The sequence below is a fragment of the Mirounga leonina genome, unplaced genomic scaffold (genome assembly GCF_011800145.1).
Source record: "Mirounga leonina isolate KUSES-001 unplaced genomic scaffold, KU_Mleo_1.0 Mir_101609, whole genome shotgun sequence".
Lineage (NCBI taxonomy): Eukaryota > Metazoa > Chordata > Mammalia > Carnivora > Phocidae > Mirounga > Mirounga leonina.
The window spans coordinates 1865858-1892844 of NW_023270164.1; the positions used below are offsets into that span (position 1 = coordinate 1865858).

Here is a 26987-nt window from a genome sequence, read left to right on the forward strand (position 1 = left end):
CACAAACCCAAGTACAACCCCTCATTTTACTCCTAGAGCAAACCCCTATGCAGGTTTCACTTTGACAGCACCCCAGAAACTTCTTAAGACCCACACAACCTACCAGATCTCTATAATTGAAAGGAAATTACTAGCTTGACTTTTATGGTAATCATTTCCTACCTTTTTTTTTTTAAGTTTTATTATGCAAGCATAGATCTGTAAACTCCAGAGTTTAAGGTTTCTTTGAATTTTAATCATATTTGTCACCATGTAACATATAGACAGAATTATAACTATGTGAACATGTATGTAGCTACCACTTAGACCAAGAAATAGAGCACTGCTAATGTCTCCGAATCCCTGCCCCTTCCAACTCCCTTTCCATCTCCCAGAGGGGTCACCATTATCCTGAATTCTAACACCAAAGATTAGTTTTTTTCTGTTTTTGAACTTTATGTAGGAAGAATCATACAGTTTGCATTTTTTTGTAGAATCTGGATTTTTTTTTGCTCAGTATTATGTTCATATGATTCATTTTTGCATTTCAGAGTTGATTATTAGTAATCCTGCATACGAGGCCATTGTATGAATATTCTATTATTTAATCATTCTGTTCATAGACATTTCACTGGCTTCTAGATTTTTCTATTATGAATAATGCTATAGAAATTTTAATACGTCTTTTGGTACATATTTCTGAAAGGCATATATATTAAGACTAAAATTGCCAGATCATAAGATAGAAATATGATCACCTTTAGAAATTACTTCTAAACAATTTTCTAAGGTGGTTGTACCAATTTCCATTCCCACAGGTCATAAATGAAAGTTCCAGTTGCTCTGCATTGTAAGAAACAGTTAATATTGTCAGTCTTTTCAATATTAGCTCTTTCTGATGGGTGTGGTTTAAACTGACATCTTACTGCTCTTGCTATTAAGAAAATTTTTACATGTTCTTGGTCATTTGGAAATGTTTCGTCATAAAGAGCCTGTTCTTTGTAGTTATTCTTACTGGAATTCATAGTGATTCTTTCATCTGTGGTTTGATTTTTTATTGTCAGTTTTGGAAAGTTGTCAACCGATATCCTTCCCATTATGTGACTACCTTATTCTTTGAGGCTCCTCTTCTTTGCTCACTCTTCTGTATTTTTCTATCCTTGTGTCCCTCTCTGTTGCAGTATAGACACTTTCCTATGGCCTACATTCCATTGCATGAATTCTTCCCTTGATTTAGTCTGCTGTTAATTTCATCCATTGCTCTCTTAATTTTACTTACTGGATTTGTTTATTTCTAAAATTTCCATTTAGTTATATACATATATTTTAAAGATTTTACTTATTGAGAGAGAGAGAGCAATTGGGGGTAAGGGCAGAGGCAGAGGGAGAGAGAGAGAATCTCAAGCAGACTCCATTCTGAGTGCAGAGCCCTACGCAGGGCTCGATTTCATGACCTTGAGGTCATGACCTGAGCCAAAATCAAGAATCGGATGCTTGACTGACTGAGCCACCCAGGGGCCCCTCCATTAGTTATATTTTTGTATTTATAGTTTGATGACAAAATTCTCAATCTTAATCATAGTACATACAATTACTTTAAAATCTGTGTCTTAAAACTGTAATATGTGGGGGCCCTGTGTGTCTGTTTATGTTATTTATTGTTTCTTTCTATTTGTATTCAACTTGTGGTTCTTTCTACTTTTTTTTAGTAATTGTCTGGTTATGTCTTAATTCTGTTTAGATCATTTATCTTTTTCATAATTTTTTATAGAAATATTTTCAAGTGTTAATTCTTTTCCATGAAATATTTGTTTGCTTTGTTGGTACCTTCAAGATATACTGCTCTGTTATGTACATTACTAATGAGGAACTTGAGAAACAGACAAGTCAAATAGCTTCCATAAAGTCCCACAGTAAGAGGCAGAGCCAGAGTTTGAGCAATGGTAGTCAGCCCCTTACCTAAGTCAATGTACTTTGTCCTATAATATGCAATACAGACCTACTAGCTACCAAACTGGAGAACTGCCATTCAAAATGGCTCCTTGGGCACTTTTTATTTGTTTGTCTAAGTTAGTGATACATTTTGACTTTGACTGCTATGAAGCAAATAGACAATATAGTATAGTATTAGATAACTGATAAAGTATAGACAGCAAGGATTGGTTGGATTTATTTTACTCAATTTAAAAATTAGCATGCAGGGGCGCCTGGGTGGCTCAGTTGTTAAGCGTCTGCCTTCGGCTCAGGTCATGATCCCAGGGTCCTGGTATTGAGCCCTGCATCAGCTCCTTGCTCTGCGGGAAGCCTGCTTCTCCCTCTCCCACTCCCCCTGCTTGTGTTCCCTCTCTCGCTGTGTCTTTCGCTGTCAAATAAATAAATAAAATCTTTAAAAAAAAAATTAGCATGCAGTATAACTGAGTGTGGGAAGTATCAGAAATAGAGGTTGTACTGTCTTATTTAAAGAACAGAGAAATATATAGGAGCAATAGCTCTCTGGACTTATCTTTAAAATGTGAATCTCCACTTAGGCCAATGTGCCCTTCTAATTATTAAAATACAAAATTGAGAAAATATGTGTAAATTTGTTTTTGTCTAAACATGCGTGATGAATGTTTGACATCTATCTTCAAAACTATTATAGGCATTATTATCTCCAATTTAAATAGTATAAAATTTGAGTTCAGTGAGTTTGGATAACTTCTCAACCAGCTAGTAGGTAATGAGCCCAGGACTTAACCCATGTACTATTTCTCCAAAGCACTTACATTTTTTGATCACAGTCCAATCTTCCAGACCTGACAATTGCAACATTAGATAATGATGTGTGTTTAAAACAAGGTAGTGAAAAGCTCCAGGGTTATCAAATCTAATTTGTACTAACAAATGGTAGCTGAATAAGGTAAATTTTGTAATTTCTTATTTGATTTTAAATTGAACTATATTTAGTCATTGAACATTTTTTCATAACATAACATGTTGAGTTTTTTTTAATTTTAAAATTGTTTTCTCATAGGGAAGTGTTTAAAATACAATTCTACTCGTCAACCTCATCATCCAAAAAATTTTCTAGACAGAATGACTTTTCCAAATATAATAAGACCATTTACGATGTGATGCTCCACTTGAGTGGAAAAATGCCACCTGGAATTAATTCAAGTCAGTTCTTACCTGAGGATTATACTGAAAGGGTGACTCAACTTCATTTTCAACATTCTTCACTTCTTGACTTTCTCAAGTAAGAGCATGGATGTGCTAATTTAAACATGTAATTATGGCTTGGATAGATACATAAGTAGATGGGTAGATAGGTAGATAGATAGATTTTGAATTATTTGTCTTTTTATAATATATTTACTAAGTTTCCACTATACTCATAACCCTGTAATATATAAATGATAGAAAATAAGCACTTCATAGGCTATTAAATTGATTATCTAAAGCACTCATTCTCAAGCTTTATCATCTATCCAAATCATTGTGATAGCATGTTAAACAGGTTGTTGGCCCTTACTCACAGAGTTTATGATGTTAATTTGTATTTATAAGGAGTTTCAGGTGATACTTATTTGTTCTGGTCCATGACCTCATTTTGAGATTTTTTTTACCTAGACAAATATAGAAATCCATAGAAGTAAAAAGAGATGAAACCAATAAGTTTATTTCTCAGAATACTGTTAGTATAATCTCAAGTTATACTATGAATTTTTAGTCAGCATAGTTAAGTCTTTTAATATAAAAATAATCAGCAGGTGAAAATTTCCATAAATGGTTGACAGAAAATACAGGAAAAATACTTGTCATTATAAGGTCTGTAGTTCCTCTGCAGAGATTAAATGGTGAGTGGCCAAGAAATGGAAAAGCAGTGTTTACTAAAAGTCTAAGGAGAGTATGGGTGAATTTATATTCCTTATTTTACCTGTATTTGCAGTATCCTTATCCACTGGAACATCTATAAGCAGTGTTACTATTCCATTTAACCATGCTTCTGTAACACTAAAATAGCATTTGTTACTTATAATCATGTATGCAATAGGGTTCATATATTTTGAAATATATTACTGTGTTTTTATATCATTGCTTCTTTCTGTATGGAATCTACTCCATAGTTAGTCAGAGATGTTCACCTACCTTAGCAGGGGTGGGGATGAAAGGTAACAGGAGGAATCTTATAGCTGGAATGCAAATGAAAAATTGCTGTTCAAGTTTTTTTAATTTCCAGATCAGAATTTTTGAGTCCCCTGCAATACTATGGTCTTAAAAATTAGACATGGTGCAGAGAAACAGGAATATGACAACAGAGTAGGAGTACCCTAGACTCACCTTGTTCCATGAACACAACCAGATAACTATCAAATCATCCTGAATACCCCAAAATTGACCTGAAGACTGATAGAACTACACAACTAAAGGGAGAAAAGAGGTCACATTGAAGAAGGTAGGAAGTGTGGAGAAGTGGTTTAGGGGAGAAGTAAATCCTGGGTGCTGCAGAGGGGAGGGAGCCAGGGTCATTGAGAAGGGCGATAGAGAGAGGAGCATGCAGGGGAACACGAAAGGAGAATGTTTCCTCTTAGACATTGGCTTGCAAAACGAGAGGGGCAGAATTTCGTGAGTTCTTGAAACCAGTGGGACTTGAACACTGGAGTTTTAAAGGTCAGTGGGCTTGCTGTGATACAGCCTGGAAAGCTCTGTGCTGCTCTAGGAGAGAAGGCAGGCAAACAACCTGAGGGAATCCAGTATGGAAACAGTGAGCTGAAGAACGACTGGGGCACACATTGGGGAGATCATTTTTTCTTAGTGTGTCCCTGAGAAGCAGCATTCACAGAGATACCTCTCCAGGAACAAAGGAGCTTGCTGGTGCCATTTCCTTCCCCGGCCCCTCACCATAAGCACAGAGCCACCAGTGGGAAGCAGCACAGCAGTGATACTGGCTGTCTAACTTGCTTATACTAAGCCTCCCTCCCTGCACTCCAATGAGACTGCCCTTCTCAGTCATACTTGCATCAGTTCCAGCCGGCAGATCCTTCCCCCAGAAGAGCAGCACAAACCCCTGTCCATACCACATCTCCTGACCAGAGAATTTTGCAGGACCTCAGTTCCTGCAAGAGAGTGGAGGTGGTGACAGGTCTCATTTCACAAGCAGACCAAAGCATATGTAGTTAAAACTTGCCACATTCAGGCCAGGAATCAAACACTGCCCACAGCAGGCAAGGAAAGCCTCTGCAGATGACTGGCCCGAAGGATAAAGTGGCCAGGACACAATGGCAGCACACATGTAACACATACCAGAGACACTCCCTGAAAAGCCAGGCCCTGGGCACTACATGACCTTTTCTTCATAAGGCTATTACTTTCAGGAGTAGGAGAAATAACTGGCTTTTCTAATAAAAGAAGCAGGCAGAGACTTAGACAAAATTAGAAGACAGAGGAATTTATCCCAAACGAAAGAAAAAGATAAGGTCACAGACAGAGATCTAAGTGAAACAGAGATAAGTAACATGCCTGATGGAGAATGTAAAGCAATGATCATAGGGATACTTACTGGAATTGAGAGAAGAATAGAGAACATCAGGGAGACCCTTACCACAGAGATAAAAGAATTTAAAAAGAATCAGAGATGAAGAGTGCAATAAATGAGATTAGAAACACACTTGATGCAATGAACACCAGGCTGGAAGAAGCAGAGGAATGAAGTAATGACCTGGAAGACAATGAAATGGAAAACAATGAAGCTGAACAAAAGAGAGAATGAAAAATTATGTGAAACGAGAATAAACTTAGGGAACTCAGTGGCTCTATCAAACGTAATAGCATTCGTGTTATAGGAGTTCCAGAAGAAGAGAGAAAAGGGTGCAGAAAATTTATTTGAAGAAATAATAGCTGAAAACTTCCCTAATCTGGAGAAGGAAAAAGACATCCTCATCCAGGATGCACAGAGAACCCCCAACAAAATCAACAAAAGCAGGCCAACACCAAGACATATTATAATTAAATTTTCTAAGTATAGTGATAAAGAAAAAATCTTACAAGCAGCAAGACAAAAGAAGTCATTAACTTACAAGAGAAAACCCATAAGGCCAGATGGGGATTCTTCAACAGAAACTTGGCAAGCCAGAAGAGAGTGGCACGATATATTCAGAGGGCTGAATGGGAATAATCTGAAGCCAAGAATCCTCTATCCAACAAGGCCTCAGTTCAGAATAGGAGCGATAAGCATTTCCCCAGACAAACAAAAACTAAAGGAGTTTGTGACCACTAAACTAGCCCTGCAAGAAATATTAAAAGGGACTCTCTAAGTGGAAACGAGAGACCAAAAGTGACAGGACCAATGCAGGAAACACAAATGCAGTAAAAATGAATATTTCTGTAAAAAAAATCAGTCAAGGAACTCACCAAAAAAAGGGTATAAAATATATTAACATGTATCTCAAACATGGGGAAAAGAGGAGAAAAGAATGGGTTCAGACTTAAATGACCATCAACTTAATATAGACTGCTGTATTCAGAAGAGGTTATATACAAACCTAATGGTAACCATATAGGACAAACCACTACTAGAAATGCAAAGAATAAAGAGAAAGAAATCCAAATATATCACTAAAGAAAATAAGCAAAACATAAAAAAGAGGAAGACAAGAGGTCAGAGAAAAATCTCCAGAAACAATGACAAAAAAAGTAATAAAATGGTAATATATAGTTATCAATAATTCCTTTGAATGTAGATGGACTAAAGGCTCCAGTCAAAAGACATAGGGTGTCAGAATGGATGGAAAAAAAGATAGAAGACCCATCTATATGCTGCCTACAAGAGACTCATGACACCTGTAGATTTAAAGTGAAGGGATGGAGAAATATTTACATGCACATGGATGTCAAAAGAAAGCCAGATTAGCAATACCTACATTGGACAAACTGGACTTTAAAACAAAGACTGTAACAAGAGACAAAGAAGGGTTCTACATAATAACAAAGGGGACAATCCATCAAGAAGATACAACAATTGCAAATATTTACGCATCCAACATGGGAGCACACAAATACATAAAATAGTTAATAACAGATATCAAGGAACTAATCAGTAATAATACAATAATAGTCGGGGCCTTTACTACCCCCACTTACATCAATGGACAGATCATCTAAACAGAAAATCAATAAGAAAACAGTGGCTTTGAATGACACACTGGACCAGATGGACTTTACACATATATTCAGAACATTCCAACCTAAAACAGCAGAATACACATTCTTTTCAAGTGCACATGGAACATTCTCCAGACTACATCACATATTAGGCCACAAAACAAACCTCAACAAATACAATAAGATTGAAGTCATACTATGCACCTTTTCTGACCACAACATTATGAAACTAGAAGGCAACCACAAGAAAAAATCTGGAAAGACAACAAATATATGGAAGTTAAATAACATGCTACTAAACAATGAATGGGTCAATAAAGAAATCAGAGAAGAGATTAAAAAATACATGGAAACAAATGAAAATTGAAACACAATGGTCTAAAACCTTTGGGATGCAACAAATAGGTCCTAAGAGGGAAATATATAGCAATACAGACCTACCTCAAGAAGCAAGAAAAATCTCAAATAAACAACCTAACTTTATACCTAAAGGAACTAGAAAATAAAACAACAAATGAAGCCTAAAGCCAGAAGAAGGAAGGAAATAATAATTAGAGCAGAAATAGATAATATAGAAACTAAAAGAACAGTAGAACACATGAATGAAACTAGGGCTTGGTTCTTTGAAAAAAATTAATAAAATTGATAAACCTGTAGCCAGACATATTGAAAAGAAAATAGAAAGGACCAAATAAATAAAATCACAAATGAGAGAGAAGAAATAACAACCAACACCACAGAAATACAAATAATCATAAGAGAATATTATGAAAAACTATATGTCAACAAATTGCACAACCTAGAAGAGAGGGTTAAATTCCTAGAAACCTGTAAATCACAAAAACTGAATCAGGAAGAAATAGAAAATTTGAACAGACTGATAACAAGCAAAGAAATTTAATCAGTAATCAAAAACCTCCCAACAAACGAAAGTCCAGAACCAGAGGGCTTCACAAGTGAATTCTACCAAACATTTAAAGAAGAGTTAATACCTCTCGCAAACTATACCAAAAAATAGAAATGGAGGAAAAACTTCCAAATTCATTCCTTGAGACCAGCGTTACCCTGATACCAAAACTAGATAAAGACACCACAAAAAAAGAGTATAGGCCAGTATCTCTGATGAACATATATGCAAAACTCCTCAATAAAATACTAGCAAACCGTATTCAACAAAAATTTAAAAATCATTCACCACAGTCAGGTGGGATTTATTCCAGGGTTGCAAGGGTGGTTCAATATTTGCTAATCAGTCAGTGTGGTACATCACAGAGTAAAAGAATCATATGATCCTTTCTGTAGATACAGAAAAAGCATTTGACGAAGTACAACATCCATTCATAAAAAAAAAAAAAAAAAAAACCCTCAACAAAGTAGGTTTAAAGGGAATATACCTCAACATAATAAAGGCCATATATGAAAAACCCACAGCTAACATCATCCTAAATGAGGAAAAACTGAGAACTTTTACTCTATAATCAGGAACAAGACAGGAATGTCCACTCTCACTACTTCTATTCAACATAGTACTGGAAGTCCTAGCCACAGTAATCAGACAACAAAAAGAGATAAAAAGCTTCCAAATTGGCAAGGAAGAAGTAGAACTTTCACTATTTGCAGATGACATGATGCTATATATATAGAAAACCCGAAAGACTCCACCAAAAAACTGTTAGAACTGATACACAAATTCAGTAAAGTTGAAGGATACAAAATCAACATACAGAAATCTATTGCATTTCTATATACTAATAATGAAGCAGCAAAAAGAGAAATTAAGGAATCAATCCCTTTTATAATTGCACCATAAACATTAAGCTATCTCAGAATAAACCTAACCAAAGTGGTGAAAGACTTTTGCTCTGAAAACTACAAAACTTTAATAGAAGAAATTGGAGAAAACTCAAACAAATGGAAAGACATTCCATGCTCATGGATTGGAAGAAAAAATTTTGTTAAAATGTCTGTACTACTCAAAGCAATCTACACTTTTAATGCAATGCCTATCAAAACACCAGCAGCATTTTTCACAGAGCTAGAACATACAGTCCTGAAATTTGTGTGGAGACACAAAAGAACCTGAATAGCCAAAACAGTCTTGAAAAAGAAAAGCAAAGCTGGAGGCATCACTCTTATAGACTTCAAGTTATATTACAAAGCTGTAGTTATCAACACAGTATGGTACTGGCACAAAAATAGACACATAGATCAATGCAACACAATAGAAAACCCAGAAATAAACCCACAATTATATGGTCAATCTTTGACAAAGCAGAAAAGAATATACAATGGTATAAAGACTGTTTCTTCAACAAATGTTGTTGGGAACACTGGACAGCAACATGCAAAAGAATGAAACTGGAAAACTTTTTTACACGAGTTAGAAAAATAAATTCAAAATGGATTAAGGACCTAAATATGTGACCTGAAACCATAAAAGTCCTAGAAGAGAACACAGGCAGTAACCTCTTTGACATCGGGTATAGCAACTTCTTTATATATATATCTCCTGAGGCAAGGGAAACAAAAGCAAAAATAAAACTATTGGGACTACATCAAAATAGGAAGCCTCTGCACAGAGAAGGAAACAATCAACAAGACTAAAAGACAACCTACTGCATGGTAGAAGATATTTTCAAATGGCCTATCTGATAAAGATAAATATCCAAAATGTATAAAAAACTTATATGACTCAACACCCCAAAAATAAATAATTCAATGAAAAAATGGGCAGAAGACATTTTTCCAAAGAAGACATATAGATGGCCAATAAAGACATGGAAAGGTCTTCAAAATCACTGATCATCAGGGAAACACAAATCAAAACTACAATGAGGTATCACCTCACACCTGGCAGAATGGCTAAAATCAACAACACAAGAAACAACAGGTATTGCTGAGGATGTGGAGAAAGGGGAACCCTCTTGCACTGTTGATGGGAATGCAAACTGGTACAGCCACTGTGAAAAACATGAAGGTTCTTCAAAAAGTTAAAAATAGAACTATCCTACAATTCAGCAATCACACTACTAGGTATTTTCCCAAAGAATATAAAAATACTAATTCAGAGGGATACATGCACCCTGATGTTCCTGATGTTTATAGCTGCATTATTTGCAATAGCCAAATTATGGAAATACCCCAAGTGTCCATCGATTGATGAATTGATAAATAAATGGCACGCACACACACACACACACACAGGAATATTACTTAACCATAAAAAGGAAATCTTGCCATTTGCAGTGACGTGGATGGAGCTAGAGAGTATCATGCTAAGTGAAATAAGTCAGAGAAAGACAAATACCATATGATTTCACTCATGTGGAATTTAAAAAACGAAACAAATGAGCAAAGGGAAAAAAAAAGAGAGGCAAACCAAGAAACAGACTCTTAACTGTAGAGAACAAACTGATGGTTACCGGATGGCTTTGGTTGGGGAATGGGTTATATAGATGATGGGGATTAAGGAGTGCACTTGCTGCAATGAGTACCAGGTGTTGTATGGAAGTGTTGAATTACTGTCTTGTACACCTGAAACTATTATTACACTATGTTAACTATCTGGAATTTAAATAATAAATAAAATTAGATATGGAACTGAACAAATTATCCTTTCTTCATTTCTTAGGCTCTACCATGTGAATGGTCAAAACTGGCTTGAGTTTCTTGTGATTTGTAAAGGATCTAGAAGTTTCTAAGTCCCTGAAGGGGACTGAGTTAAGACCCAGGCAGCCTGTTATGGAGGTAGATTAAATGAGAGGGATTCCACTGAAGAGGCAGAAGGGTAGGAGTGGCTGGCTCTGAAGCCAGAGTATGAATGACAAATATATGAGGATTGGTGTGTGGCTGAGTCAGTTAGGAGGGACCTCTTTGTCCTCGATCAGGTAAGAGGAGAAATGCAAGATCCTCATCTCAGGCTTCAGCAGCAATTGCCCACATGGCAACTAGATTCCAGGCAGTGATAGGGGGCATTGCCATAGAGACTGAGGATCCAGAAAAGTAATCACAGATCTGCTTGTAGAGGTACAAGAGTCCCTCTCACCTACTTCATGTAAGCTTAAATGTAGGGTTGACCCATGTTCTGAGAGGGCTTACACAATTTGGAGATCCCTCCTTTGTAAAATAATATCAAATTAAAAATACAAACTTTAGAAACATGGCTTTAGAAGAGACTCATGAAAGTGACGAAATCTCAAGTTGAAGCTTTATTTACTACACAATAAATCTGCCTCTTCCCAGGTGCCATCGTGTGGGGCGATGGGGAGGTCTGAAATTTTGATTGCTTATCCCAAAAAACAGAATTACTGTAAGGAGACTGTTGAAGTTAGAGGACTCTAAAATATGTGAACATTTAAGTCTATGTTTTCTCCCTATTCCTTTGTACCCAATCTGGTTGAGAGAATGAGAAAGATTATATCAGTTAAGGAAAACAGCACAGCTATGTATAACTTTGTAAATTATTTTTCAATACTACTGACTTATTCGTGAGTTATACCCCCCTAATTTATGTGCATGTTGAGGGCAGGAAGCACATCTCACTCATCTGGCATCTCTAACACCCAGGATCCTTGATAACACAGAATGGGGCCAATGTTCATTGAATATTTATTTATTAACATTGTTTATTCTGTTTATTTATTTATTTATTAACACTATTTATTAACATTGTTTTTCACAGCCTGTGTGGTGAAAGGAATAAAACTTTGCAATTGGGTCTCAGGATAGTCATATAGGAATGGAGAAAATGTGAAATATGAAAAATTAGGGATCAGAGAAGGAAAGTTGTAAAGCATTTGCATTCCAGGAGAGAAGGTGTAACCAGTGAGAAAGGATCAAGTTGGGAAAAGTTGGAATATGTACTATGAAAGTTATACATTGAACTTTGCTGATAATTTTAAATTATAGATTCTTAAAAATAGCTAATTTTAATTTTTTTACAAGAGACTTTTTAAAATTTTTTATTTTATTTATTTATTTTTTATTTTCAGTCAGCCACTGTATAGCTAACTGAGCTAGTTTTTGATGTAGTGTTCACTAATTCATTAGTTATATATAACATCCAGTGCTCATCACAACATGTGCCCTCCTTAATACCCAACGCCCTGTTACCCCCTCTCCCTAACCCCCTCCCCCAAATAACTATTAAGGCATTTATTCCCTCATAGCCATATTAATTTGCTCTGGCTACCATAACAGACTGGAAGGCTTAAGCAACAGAAATTTATTTATTTTCTTACAGTTCTGGGGGCTGGCAGTGCAAGATCAAGGTGTTGGCAGATTGGGCCTCTTTTGAGGCCTCTCTGCTTGGCTTGCAGACAGCCACCTTCTCTCTGTGCCCTCACATGGTCTTTCCTCTGTGTGCACACACCCCTGGTGTCTGTGTGTCCAAATTTCATCTTCATATTAAGGACACCAGTTAGTTTGGATTAGGGCTCATCCTAATGGCCTTATTTTATCTTAATTTCCTCTTTGAAGGCCTTAACTCCAAATATAGTCACATTCTGAAGTACCAAGTGTTAGGGTTTCAACATGTGACTTTTGGGGGGACACAATTCAGCCCATGACAATGTCATATATGTTGTAAAAACTATTTTGAAAAAAGGCATTATATTTTGTAATAAATTTCTTATTCGTGTATGTGGAATAATATCCTTAATGTTTCTTGTCATTTGTGCCTGTTATGGAATGAATTGGGTCTCCCTCCAGGTCACATGTTGAAGCCCTAACCTCCAATGCAATTGTTTGGAGACAAGACCTTTAAGAATGTAATTATGGTTAATGATATCATAAAGATGGGACCCCTAAACTGTTTGCAAGCCAGGAAGAGAGGGCTCACAAGCAACCAAATTTTCCACCATCTTGTTCTTGGGCTTCTTGTCTCCACAACTGTGAGAAAATAAATTTCTATTGTATACCCAGACTGTGGTATTCTGTTATGACAGACCGAGCAGATTAACACAGTGCCTAATATCCTTTGATATAATTTCATTTATTTATAAACAATAATCATTTTTATGATATAATTAACTTTCACTGAAAAAATAAACTTTTTTGGTTGATAATTTCCATAATATAAAACTAAAACAGCAGCAGAATAAAAATACTATGTATCCTGCTTTGAAACTGTAATGTAGGATAGCACATAATATAAAACTATTATAACTCTTACTTTCTAATATTACTGATTTTTTTTAAAGATTTTATTTATTTGAGAGAAAGAGAGCATGAGTGGGGGGAGGGGCAGAGGGAGAGGAAGAAGTAGACTCCCCACTGAGCAGGGAGCCCGATGCAGAGGTTGATCCCAGGACTCTGTGATCATGACCTGAGTCGAAGGCAGACACTTAACCAACTGAGCCACCCAGACGCCCCAATATCATTGATTTTTAAATAAATTTTTCTTTCACAAAAATAAATACACTTAGGAAACCAACTCACTTCCCTTTAAATTTAATTCCATCTGTGACTTCATTTCTTTTATCTTTGAAAACTTTATACCCTTCTTACTTATGCATGACCATTATGGTATCTTATTTAAGGGAATTGCATCTAAGAATGAAAATATTTTAAAGCGGCAGTCTAAGAGTGATTCTGGAAGAATTCACTTTATTTTGGTAAAAGCATGGCTTTTGAGTTAGGTAGATGCAGGCTTAAATTCTAGCTCTTCTGTACTTCTGTGACTTTGCACAAGTTAATCTGTTTAAGCTTCAATTTCAATATCCGTAAAGTTGAAGATGTTAATTCCCAAACTTGGTTGATAATAGAATTAGAAATAATAAAGTATGTATTACATGACACACAGTAGATGATGATGATGATGAATTTAAATGCAATAAACTATGATCTATGGCTTTCATATGCTAAAATGTTTCCTGAAGTTTCTTCAATATGGTAGCCATTAGTGACATACTGAAAGCTGATTGTTGTGATACCATTATCACTGAAATAGAATATTTTAAGTCTGTTGTTCTATTAGAAAGAAAAGTTTTATTGACATAAAATGGCCAGAAAATCAATATTTATCAAGTGTGTCTTTATTACATAAAATAGGAACTTTTAAAAAGTTTTTATAATTTTAAAATAGAAAGCACATGACTTTTCTTTTAATTTTACCATGTCCTACTCTTGATCCTTGATGATTGATTTATTAAAGTAAATGTTTTAATTCAGTAAGGCAAACTTTCTAATGCCATTTTTATTTTAGAAAGTTGTGTTTATATCTTTTCTTTTAGAAGGCTTTAATTATAATTATTATTTACCAAAAGAAAGTAGTGTTTTAATATCTAATGAAATATTAACTGTGAACCAAAGAAAAAGGTTCTGACACTTAAATAAATCTTTGTTGTTTGTGCATTATAGAAATGAAACAGTTTTCTGATAGCATCATTAAATTCCATGGTACTTGGAATTGTCATGTTATTCTTGCAGCACTTTTGTTGGTATAGGTCCCAGTAGTGTTGACATTAACATGGGTGGTTTCTGTTTTGACATTTATGGTGTGAGGATGCAAGTATGGAAGAATGATTTTGGAATTAATGCCAAGCCATTCAAATTTGTTGTTCTTTTATAGGAAATACATGCCTATCAGGATATGTTGGCTATGATAAAATTCCTCAACATTTGAATGTAGCAATATGGTTATTAAATTTGGGTCATTAATCCAAGATACATGCTTATGTTTTATCATGGAAATAAATGTACTAAATTCAAAGTAATCATAATTGTTATTAGCTTTTACATTGGAATTCAATGACAGTGGATAAGGACTTTTATACAAGTGAAATTATATTGATTTTGTGCAATAAATGAGAAATTCAAAAATCTTTGGAGATCAAATTGAGGATTTAATAACTCATTACATCTAATTTTATTTTGTTCTACTTAGTGTAAACCTGGCAGAAATACGCAAATAGAAAACCTAGCATGTAAAAGTGTAATTAAATCAATTAGGAAACTCAACTCTGTAAAACTACTGAGCAGATATAAAATACATTGACAAAGGAGAATCATAAATACTGTCTTAGGGACTGATGAAGTTAGGTCTTGAGATAAATTCAAAATGAAAAGAAGAAAACAAGTCTCATGTAGGAGAGGAAAAATAATTTCCCCTGTACCCTTCTAGCTTCTTAGCTGAGACCTAACCCCCCCTCTACCCCTCCCTCCTAAAGGGCCCCCTAAGGAGGCCCCTTTTCTAATGTAAATTTCCTTTATAAATGTATGTTTTCCTTACAAAAGGTTGACTTCTACTCTGTTTTTAGAGCGCCTGTTCTGCAGTTTCTCAAAATAATTGGTGTGCCAAAGAGGTATATTTTGGAGTGGAATATTCTGCTACCCTTCACTTGATAACAGTGTCTGTAAAATGCTGTGAAAGAACAAAATTCACCTTAGTAAATTTTAAATCTCTTATCAGTTTTATTCAGCAATTCATGAATTGGGCAGCATCCAATCTAGCAGATAGAAAGAAGCTCGGAAGAGCTGTACAAGGCAAGAGATTTTATAGGCAGAAAGAAGCAAGAACAAGGAAGTTATACCTAGGCAATAGGGGGAGCAGAATATGCTATCCCAAAATGTGCCACTTTGGCATGGGGATTGTTTTGAACTGAAGGCAATTGAGACCCAGCAGACTCTGGAAAAGATTTTTATGTCTCCCTTAACTGCCTACAAGAATTTACACAGGGGCCTGCACCAGGAAGAGAGCTATTACCAGAGAGAACTTTTCATATCAGTAAGACTTAACTACCTGGCGTGGCAAATGATTGTTTACCAAACATTTGCTCTTCTCATATTCCTGTGAATTGTCTTCCTCCCCTTTGAGGATCTAGACCCCTACCCCCTTCTCCTTAGCCTCAACTGCCTGACTGCCTCTCAGTCTTCATGTCTTTGTGAGGCTCCCATAGGTATATAATTAAATCTGAGTTTTTTTCCCCCTCTTAATCTGTCTTATGTCAATTTGATTATTGGACTAGCAAAAAACCTAGAAGGTAAGGAGGGAAAAGTTTTCTACTCCTACAGCACAAAAGCAGATTGGTTATTGCAAAGTTACTTTCTCTAGGAGGGATGGTAGGGTTCTGTCAGGCAGATTACCTAAACTAATGCTGCTCAAGCGATTCCTGATTAACTGGTTTAAGATTCCATTTCTGGGAGAGCCAAAATCATAATGAAGTTAAATCTCACTTTGGTGACATGGAGCTAAGCATAAGTGACTCCATTTGGGGCCTGTTGTCTTTAATAATGCAAAAAAATTCATTCTTCATCCTCAACATTTTACTGAGGGCCTGTTCTCTGCTGGGCTCTATGGCATACTCAAATGAATACCATGTGGTCTCCTTCTTCAGGAAGCTTTCAGTTTAATGCTTCCCTGATAATTTTTCTTAGGCTTTTAGTAGCATTTAATAGAAGTGATTATTTCCTTCTGAAATCCCATATTTGCTTTGGATGCAAGGAAGTATTCTAGTTTCTATATATGTCTCTGAGCTGTCTGTCTTTGTTTTACCTCTAGGATTTCAACTTAATGGATCATCATCTCATTTGAGTTCTTATGTATGCTTTAAGTCAGCTACTCCTGTAAGGGAGTAGTGTTCCATTAAAATTAGATGTTATTTAAATCTATAATAATTCCAGTCTAGTGAAGATTCATAGGAGTAATGTAGATGCAGTTGGGAAATGCATGAAAATCAAAGAGAAGGGATAATGTTTGACTAAAACGAAAGAGCTTTATGTATGCAGCATGATTTCTTCCACCAGCTTCCACTGGCCCATGGCCAGGTCAAACTTAACAATTCTAGAACTCTGCTCTCTGCTTCTACCCCTGCAAGGGTTCTCTTCACTTCTTTTTTCTCATTCATTATGCTACCTTCAAGGTTTGAGCTTTCATCTTGAGACTCCTTTCAGCCTTTTCTTTTTCTCACTTTTCAGTAGTGATAGGACTGCAAAATGTCTACAGAGTAGAGTACTAGATATGATATTCTCTGATAAATGCTTATGGTGGGTGGCATTCTATGCTTGCTAAATGAGTTCGACCTAAATGTTTAAATCTCCGCTAGGAAACAGTCCTGCCAAACCTTGTGTTAAACTGTGTGAAAGTAGTTCTGGTGGTGATAGACGTGCATATGAAGAGTTTGAATGAAAATATTTCAAGGGGTGCCTGGGTGGCTCAGTCAGTTGAGCAACTGATTCTTGATTTCGACTCAGGTCATGATCTCAGGGTTGTGAGATTGAGTCCCGCATCAGGTTCTACACTCAGCATGGAGCCTGCTTAAGACTCTCTCTCTCCTTCGTCCTCTCTTTCCTCTCACCCCCCACTCGCTCTCTCTCTCTCTCAAATAAATAAATCTTTAATAAACATTTCAAGGAATATGACAACAAAAAATATCATCTTGAATGTGATAAATCATATACATATGAATATATATGCTTTTAAATGTATAAAATAACATAAATACATACGTCCCGCATCAGATATACTACTATAAGTTTGTATAATCACAGAGGCCAGAATTTTTGGATATTCTCTGGAAAAATAGGTGATGGATTATGTTATATGGGGGGTTTTCTATATTCAGGTATGTGTTGTGATAGGCATTCACTGAGCATTGGGTAACTAATGATCTGTTTGATGCTTTATTGTATTCAAAGTTTTTCCAGATATTTTTCAATTTTATGTTATACAACAATAAAATGGTTAGCCAAGTCATATAACTCTCTATATTCCGTTATCATATAAGGATAGATGTGGCTGATTGTAGGCACTTAGTAAGTTCTTTCTCATTATTAATTCTCTAAAGGAAACATCATATGCACATTTCATTGTTAAGGGAAATGTTAAAGCTAATTATATAAATTTTAAATTTAAACAATAAAATTCAATACACATATAAACTATGACATTGAAATAATTGAAGTTCAAATGCAGGTGATATACAAACTGTATTATACTATAATAATCTGGATTTTTCTTTTTTGATTTTAGCGCTCAAGGAGCATGTATTTCTCATGTGCTGCCAGAATTTCTGCTTGAACCAGAAGATTATAAAAAGTGGATTGAAATTACAGTAAGGGAATATAATTTCTAGGGAACAATCTGCATAGTTATTGAATTGACTGGTCTTTGGTCACTGTTAGAAGATTTCATTATAAAATCTTGATATTTTTATTTATGAAATGTCCTATGGATTATGCCTCTCTGGACAGCTTATTTATATGTGTGTGTATAAATATTTCAATGTGTATATATACATATATGTAGATATTTATATATATACACACAGAGACATACACACACATTTTTATATCTGTCTAAAAATCTTTGTGGAGTTCCTATTGTTGGGGAGCAAGAATATCTTGTCCCCTTCAAGGTCCTTCTAGCTAGACTAAGAATCCAATTGACATGAGACAGATTAACAGGAGAAAATCAAATTTAATAGCATATGTAAGGGGACTCCACACAGACCTGGAAATTCCAAAGACAGTCAGGTGAAATGAGGTATTTATGTCATTCTGAACTAAGGAGAAGGGGTGGGAGTCTGGGACTTCAAAGGGAAGGAATACACCTCACAGTGTACTAAGAGCAGATGTTTGGTAATTAGATGTTTGCCCTGCTATACAGATGGGTCACTCAGATAAAATTTATCTCTCCTAATAAAGCTTATTCTGGGAAAGACCCCCCCCCCCCCGCCAAACAATTTAGATTCTTCTGTGAGTTAAGGGATGGGCAGAAGTTTCTCTTTTGCCCAGCAGGTCTTAGTCGCCTTCAGCTGAAAATAGTCCACATGCCAAAGTGGCATCTTTTGGGGGGAACTGTCCCAAACCCCTTCAAACTCAATCTTTGTGCCAAAGTGACCCATCTTGGGGCAGCCTGCCCTTGGCCTCTATGCTATGTAGAAATTATTACATGGCTTTCTTAAATATATAAGTAATTGCTTCTTTTAGGGGATCTAGAAATGAAGAATTCTGTGTGCTTTTGTAAATGTTTTCTTAAAGTAAATTTTTAGAATATGTATCTGCCAAGGAAAACATTGGTTTAATTTTCCCACCACTTGCCACTTCCCTTCTTTAGTTAAAGGGGAGAGTAGGCAGAAATTAAACAAGATATGTCTAGTTTTTTTCAAAGTATACAGTTTATTTTATGGAAACCCATTGAGAAGGGGAATTGCTTGGAGAAGCCTTCAGGCTTTGAGGCAACTACTATCGTGATGGCTCTGTTACTATACTCCCCATATGACGTGAACAGGAGAACCAGGGGCTTGTCCTTTTTTTTTTTTTTTTTTTTTAAGATTTATTTATTTGTGTGAGAGAGAGAGGGAACACGCGCGTGCAAGAATGGGGAGAGGGGCAGAGGGAGAGGGAGAGAGAGAATCTCAAGCAGACTCTCCGCTGAGTGTGGAGCCTGACATGGGCCTCGACCCCATAACTGCGAGATCATGACCTGAGCCAAAATCAAGAGTCCTCAAAATAGGAACTCCTCAACCAACTGAGCCACCCAGGTGCCCCCCAGGGGCCTGTCCTTTGATACTCTGCTGAGTTCCAGTGGCTCATCCAAAGGATGTGTTTCTTTCTGGGACTCAGAGTTCCGAATAACTTTGCATCTCATTCTGCCACTTCTGCCACAGAATAAGCTAGTAGGTACATTGAATGAATAAATCTGTGACCTCAGTAAGGGGCCATGTGTTCCAGAAAGTTACCTCTGTTGATAGTTTCTATTACTGGCACATGGGGAATTAGTGATCTTGATGAACGTATAGATAGGGCATGCAAAAGTTTGTAAAAAGAAAAAGAAAAAAACCTTATATGCTAAGTAGTTAAAACTTTGAACTTATATTTGCCTTGCATTTGAACTAATGTTGTAATATTTTATTTCTTAAATTCTTTCACTAATACCTTGCCTGCATGTTCCCGTATACCTAAGGAAAAGCACTCTGTTGTTATAGATAGGACTCAGTTTGAAGGCTGGAGTAAGCGGGCGTGGACGGATGTATTGCTTCAGATATACAAGGTAACATTTCCACTCTCGCTCATTGCTGCTTGTTTCAGTTTCTTTACCTGAATGGTGTCTAAGTTAAGGTATAGCTGATGCTGCTGATTAAAGAATTAAAAAATACAGTGGCACAAATAAGATAGAGGTCTTTTTTTTTTCTTTCTCAGGGAACTGTTGAGAAATAAGTGGTTTAGAGACAGTGGGGGTCTTCCACCCTCAGTCCTGGGCTTTCATCTCTGGGACGGTTTCTCAGAACAAGGAAGAACACATCAGGGACTAGTGGAGGAAAAGTAAAAACCGTTTAAGGATGTCACCTAAAAAATGCATCATTTCCTTTGGGCAGAGTTTAGTCATATGATTGTACCTCACGGCAGGGGATATTGATAAATGTAGTCCCTAAAATAGATACCTACAGTCGTATTCTGGTACTAAAAGGAAGGATTAAAGAATGGATGATAGTGAAAATTGTGCCTTCTACCTGTACTACATACTACACTCTTGCTATGAATGTTATTCTGGAGAGATATTCACTAGGAATCATATACCAGTAGACGAGACCAAGTTTTGATGAAACTCCAGTTTATTCCATGCCAAATTGCATGTGTAGGTAGATTAACACAGCATAAATTATGCCTTCACATCCTGCCCCTTTATTGCATAAAAAAGTGCTGGTTTCAGTCCTGAGACTTATTCCCTAGGGTTCCAAATGTGGCACTACACATCTTCCCCACTAAGACCTGTGGAGGCTTTTGCTCTGTTTTCACAGGTTGAAAGCACAGGTAGGGTGAGCTGTGGGACAAGAGAGTGAAAATGAAGGAGAAGTTAAAGAAAAGTAGCAATTAGTCACTGAAAGGAAAGGACAAAATTAGTAACTAAACAGTGTGTAGTTTTATGTCAGACTCTTCACCACGAGAGGCTTTTTAAATGTAGCTTGTTTAATCTTCACAAGCAGTAATCTCCTGCTTAGACATGAGGAAATAAAGGTCCACAGGCGTGCATTGTGTCTCCCCAGATCGTCTGATTTTAGCCATACAAAACCATCTGATGTAGATAAAGCTTATCTCTTCCTTGTTCTCTGCTGGGGCCCAGAAGCCCAAGGCCCCCTTCCTGCTCTCTGGTAGCCTAAAGCCTCCACTGCAGCCAGCTACCAATCCTACCCTCTAGAGAGTTCTTTCTACTGCATGATTCCTACTTACTCCTTCTTTCCTCTTCTTCCATCAGCCTGCCCTGCCTTTTTTTTTTTTTTGCCAGATGTCAAGGGAGAGAAATCCTGTTCTTTCTTGAGTAATTCCCTCAAGAATGTATGAGGGTATTCGTGACTCTCAGCCAAACTTAGATTTGGGAAAAGACATTTTCTTCTTTTCTTTCTTAACTCCAGGCTGTATCATCTATAATTTTGGCCACTGATAGGGAGGAGCAACTCTAAAACAGAAGGGCAGCAAATGCCCTACTTAATGGACAAACTAGACCTAATTTTGGTTTGTGGGCTTTAGTCACTCACTCATTCATTTATTCATTCATGCATGCATTGATGAATATGTTTATGTCATCTAATCTCTCTTTCCCAACTTATGAGTCTATGAATTTAAAAACCAAGTATTACTTGTAAACTCAGAATTTTTTTTTAAAAGATTTTGTTTATTTATTTATTTGACAGAGAGAGAAACAGCGAGAGGGGGAACACAAGCAGGGGGAGTGGGAGAGGGAGAAGCAGGCCTCCCGCAGAGCAGGGAACCCGATGTGGGGCTCGATCCCAGGACCCTGGGATCATGACCTGAGCTGAAGGCAGATGCTTAACAACTGAGCCACCCAGGTGCCCCGTAAACTCAGAATTTGATAGTGTGTCAGCTACATAGTATATGCTCAACAAATACTTGTTGAATAAATTTACTTAACAACTATTTTGGTGTAGGCACTGTACTAGGCTCTGGGGGTTTAAGAGTAAACTTGATAGAGTCTTTCTCTTCCATGATTTTGTGTCCTGAAGTATATAAGTAACTATTTATATATAATTACAAGGAACTATGACAAATGCTATGTTAAGGTAAGCCCAAAGAACTAAGGGTGAGTGCACACAGAGAGGATCCTACCTTACCTGTGCCTTGGGGAAGGTTTCCAGGAAGAAAATCAATTTAACCTGACCCTGAGAAATAACTAGGAATTTTCCAGGCAAGGTGAAGCAGTAAGTGGAGCATAGGCTAAAGAGAGAGAGAGAGAGGGAGAGTACAATTTGTGAGAAGGAGGTGGTAGATTAGTTTTATTGGGGAGCAAGACAATAACATTTGTCAAGACAAAAGGGATTCAATGTGGAAATGCCTGAGGTTAGAAACAACACGTTATGTTCCGAGGAAGAAGCACACTATGGCTGGGGGTAGGAGGGGTGGATTGTGATCCCAGTCACAAAATAGAACATGGTTTACTTCATAAGCCATACCAAGGAATCTGGACTTTATGGACTTTAGCCCAGGGTCAGTACAGAGTTCCTGAAGGATTTTAAACATAAAACTGTCATAACTAGCTTTGCATCCTAGAGAAATCACGCTGGTACAACGTGGAAACTGTTTGGAGAGGTATTTAAGTGCCTGGTGCCGGGAATACTGGTGGTAGTGGGAAAGATTAGAAAGGGGCAGCTTTCCTAAATATTAGGAATAGAACTCAGAAGGACTTGGTGAATGACTAGATCTCAGTGGGTGAAGGAGACAAAGAGCTAAAAGATGACAGTGGGTCTTGCTGGGATGACTGAATGGAATTTGATCCCAGTCACTGAAATAACAAGACAAGGGATGAAAATAAGATTTTGTTGGGGGTGCAGGATGAGATAGGGTAAGAAGGCATAATAAATTGATTTTGGTTATGCTGTTTAATGGTGCCCTGTGTCATTACCAGGTGGGTATATCCCTCAGTCAGGAAAGAGATCTGGGTGACAGCACATGTTTGTGATTCTTCACTGGTTCCATGATAAGTCATAGGAATAGGTAAGATTGCCTGTTAGGTCATCTGCAGAGCTATGTTTGTCCATGTATTGTGTCTAAAGCATGGGTAGCTCCAGGAGTTCTATTAAATCGGAAGCGGATTGGCAATTTCTCTTGTGAAAGCAAGCAATGTTGAGGTGAGTTTCACACAATGGAAATAGAAGATGGTGATTTTCACACACATCCCTTTAGGTTTTCATTTTCTTTTTCCTAGAGGTCATGCATGCACTCCAGGACCACCTTTGTCAGTTCCTCTTGGCTAATAGTTTGGATAAAGGATATAGCTTGTCTTGCCCAGTTTGATTTTGTGTCATTTGGTCATTTTTGTTTGTTAAATTTGCATGTTTAATTGTTGGTATTTCCTTGCATTATATTCCCAATTCACAAAAATGTATTGATGGCTAAAAAATGGGTCATTGAAGCACAAGAGAGATGAAAAACAATAACAAACACTCAATTTCAGAATGCTGTTTTAAATGTAAGTATAAATAGGGCTTTCATGTGGATATAAAGGATGAGTCTGTATGTGCTGAAAGAGGTGAATGTGATATTTTTACTGAAGAATCTAGGCAAGAAAAAGGTGATCAATAATAAATATCTGAATAATAAGCTCAGGTAAACTGTTTATTCATTAGTTCTCAGCGTACTGTCTGTCATAAGTTTTTTTTAATAGTGGCACAATTGTGTCAAATATTTTGATATTTTTAAATGAAGAGCAATGATCTTTCTGGTTAATTAAACACATTTTCCCCAAACCAATTCAAAATCTCTTTGTTATGAAATTGGAATATTTGCTGCTAAAGGTAGGCAAGACACCAATTCTACTGATGCATTATTTAGAATTTCCTGCCTCTGTAGAAGATGAGCAAAGACAGGACAGAGGATCATATTTGTGAGGAATATTTACTTATTTTTATTAATTTTGAAAGATAGATTTATTATTCATTCATTCATTCAATCATTTATTTATTTTAGGGAGAGAGAGAGAGTGGGGAGGGGGTAGGGGCAGAGGGAGAGGGAGAAACTCAAGCAGACTCCACGATGAGTGTGGAGCCTGACATGGGCCTTGATCTCACGATCCTGAGATCACAACCTGAGCCAAAACCAAGAGTCGGATGCTTAACTGACTGAGCCACCAAAGTGCCCTGGTGAGGAATATTTAAAATGAGCTTCAATAAAACATGATTGGAAAGAAAGTAAAATTCATGAAATTCTTTTATTACATGGCTTTGCAGGATGTCCCATTATGTCAGTGGCATGCAACTTGGAAACAGTTATTCTCACATGTGATAGCAAATATTGCATGCTTTGGTTGGATATAAGGGAATGTATGAACACATTTGCATGTGTGTGATAAATATATGTGAAAGAAAGAAAGAAATGATGATGTTTTATTCTTTTTATCAGTGAAAAACCATGCTCTTGGAGGAATGCTTCTTTGTCATTAAGATTAATTTGTAATGTAACCTGGAGAAAATCAGTTGGTGGTAGACAACCAATCAGTTGGTGGTGGTTGGTATTGATAGACAATTAGCCATTGGTCACAAGAAAAGGGGTGTTGCAAATGAACCTTTATTCATAGAGAAATGCAGGTGATTAAAAATATGCTTCTGTTGTGAATTCATTGTTAAACAGAAAAAATTGGAAATACTATCAAAGTAAGGCTACTGAGTTACCTAATTGCATCGTGATCTCTATAAATTCAAGATCTTTATTTCCAATTTTGAGATGTGCTGGTTATGAAGAGAAGGTCACTCTCACATGCATTTTTCCAACAGGAGTGAGATTAAAAATAGTATCTTCCTAGCACTGTTTTTCTGTATTTATCATTTTCATCTTTTGAAGTGGCTAGCTCAAATGATCCATCAGGTAATGCTTTCCATGTCTTGGACATATACCTATAGAATTTGAATATCATGATTTTTAATGTGCTACAAAACACTGAAGCATCAAAATTTTGGCTTTTTCCCAAGATTTGTTGAAAAAAGAATGTATTGACGATGAGTGCTGTGAATTGTGTAAGACTGATGGATCACAGACCTGTACCCCTGAAACAAATAATACATTATATGTTAATAAAAAATAATAAAAGAAAAAATAATGATAAAATGTATTGAATTATTGAATGGACAGATAAACTGAGTATGGTAATGTAGTTTCTGCACAGCTGAGTTGATGATTGGGAGCTGAAATGCAGCCTACATGCTGCTTCCTAAGACTATGGACACTATTGGAAGCTGTGTCTCAACAAATTAAGGGGGGGGGCTTTTACTTTAAATAAGGGTACGATCAGGATAATGGTTTCTCAGAGAGTGTGCCACCTTTTAATTGCTTCTGGCAATGGAAGCCAAATAAACTTTTCCCAAAGATGAATGCCACTGAAGAGTAGAGTACTGTTATCTTTAATGCTATTTCCTGAGTTGAGTATTTTTACCTTTGGCTTTTGAGTGTGATTTGCTCATCAACCAGCTTAGCATTTGGTTGGTATTTGAAAGTAGATGAAGTATATTTTAATAAAAAAAACCTCTATAATTTCTGGCTTCGTTTTGGGCCTGACTATCCATAACAATCAAACTGAGCATCTCTTCTGTTAATCTGTAATTATGAAGTAGGCTTTTCTCATTTAGTGGAAATAGAGAGAAATAAGAAAAGAAATTACTGAATATATAAAGTGATATAGAACTCAATACATGCATCATCTGGTTAAATGTAGATACCTTGATAAAGATGGTAACTATATCATTCATCTCACTGATATGAAGCTATAATTATTCTCATTACTACTACTAACATAATGTTCTAAATATTGTGTTGAATCCTTATTTTTTAACCACAGCAATCAGTGGTCTTTGTGGTTTCTTAATGCATATTTAGTGGTCTCTGGGAGATAAAATTGGGAGAAACACACCTAAAAAGTTTAAAGAAAAGATGGCATAGGTTAGAAACCCAATACTGAAGCAACCCAGTATTTAAATAGGTAAGGGGAAAGGGCGCCTGGGTGGCTCAGTTGGTTAAATAGGTAAGGGAAGAGAATCCTGCAATGAGCTCAAAATAGACAAAAAGAGAGCAGTAACACTTTATGGTGTCATGAACAAGGAGGGAAGAAAGCCTTTGAGGGAGGATGTGTTATCAAATGAAATGGAGAGGTTGCTTAAGATAACAATGAAAAATTCCCTGTTGTATTGGACAACAAAGATGCCAAAGGCACCTTCAGGGTGTGGGGGTAGTGAGGAATTGGGGAAACGTTATTAGGTGGGCTTTAGTTTGATGAACAAAAGGAATAAAAGTGGAGACAGTAGGGTAGAGAACTCTTTCATGAGTTATAACTGGTAGAGGGAACAGATAAAAGAATCAGGGGGAATCCAAGTTTGGGAGAGCTCTCTAAAAGCTGAATGTAAGTGAGCATGTTTTGATATTGTTGAAAAGGAACTGGTGAGAAGGGAGAAGTTAAAGATCCAAAAGCTAAAAAAAGGCAACTGATGCATGACTGTCCCAAAGAGGATGAATAGGTTTGGTATCTAGTGCAAGCAAAGGGATAGCTCACCCACTGTGGCCATAGAGAAGGAAGAAAAGTGAGTGTAGATGCAAGAACTTTTGGACATGTGGTAGGACACTGCAGTGCTCTCATTTAGGATGCCATCCCTTTGCTCTTTCAAGTAATGATGATGTATCTTCTGAGAAAAACTAATGTATAGGCTGAGAAGGAAAGAGATCTGATAAGAGATGATTAAGGAGCCAGGAGCCCCTATGGGTAATAGGAGTGAGAAGACAAGGGAAAGAGATCTCTGGGCTTGCAGGGCGTTATCTTTAAATCAGGAACAGGTGCATCTCAGGTTTCCTGGAACCCCTGTAGTGATCCCCTTGGATGATGTGTGCTGTGCCTTAGAGCTGAGGTCAGACTGCTGCTGTGCCCTCCACCACCA

The 26987-nt window shown here is 36.7% G+C and overlaps 1 protein-coding gene across 1 annotated transcript in view; it reads left to right on the plus strand.

Annotated features, from left to right (window-relative positions):
* Window positions 1–26987, plus strand: part of CFAP47 (cilia and flagella associated protein 47) — a 494762-nt gene that overhangs the window by 174008 nt on the left and 293767 nt on the right. Inside the window, exons 30-32 of the mRNA XM_035002133.1 lie at window positions 2993–3214; window positions 18089–18169; window positions 19981–20110. Of these exons, the coding sequence (XP_034858024.1) occupies window positions 2993–3214; window positions 18089–18169; window positions 19981–20110 (433 nt within the window). The remainder of the gene's footprint in view (window positions 1–2992; window positions 3215–18088; window positions 18170–19980; window positions 20111–26987) is intronic.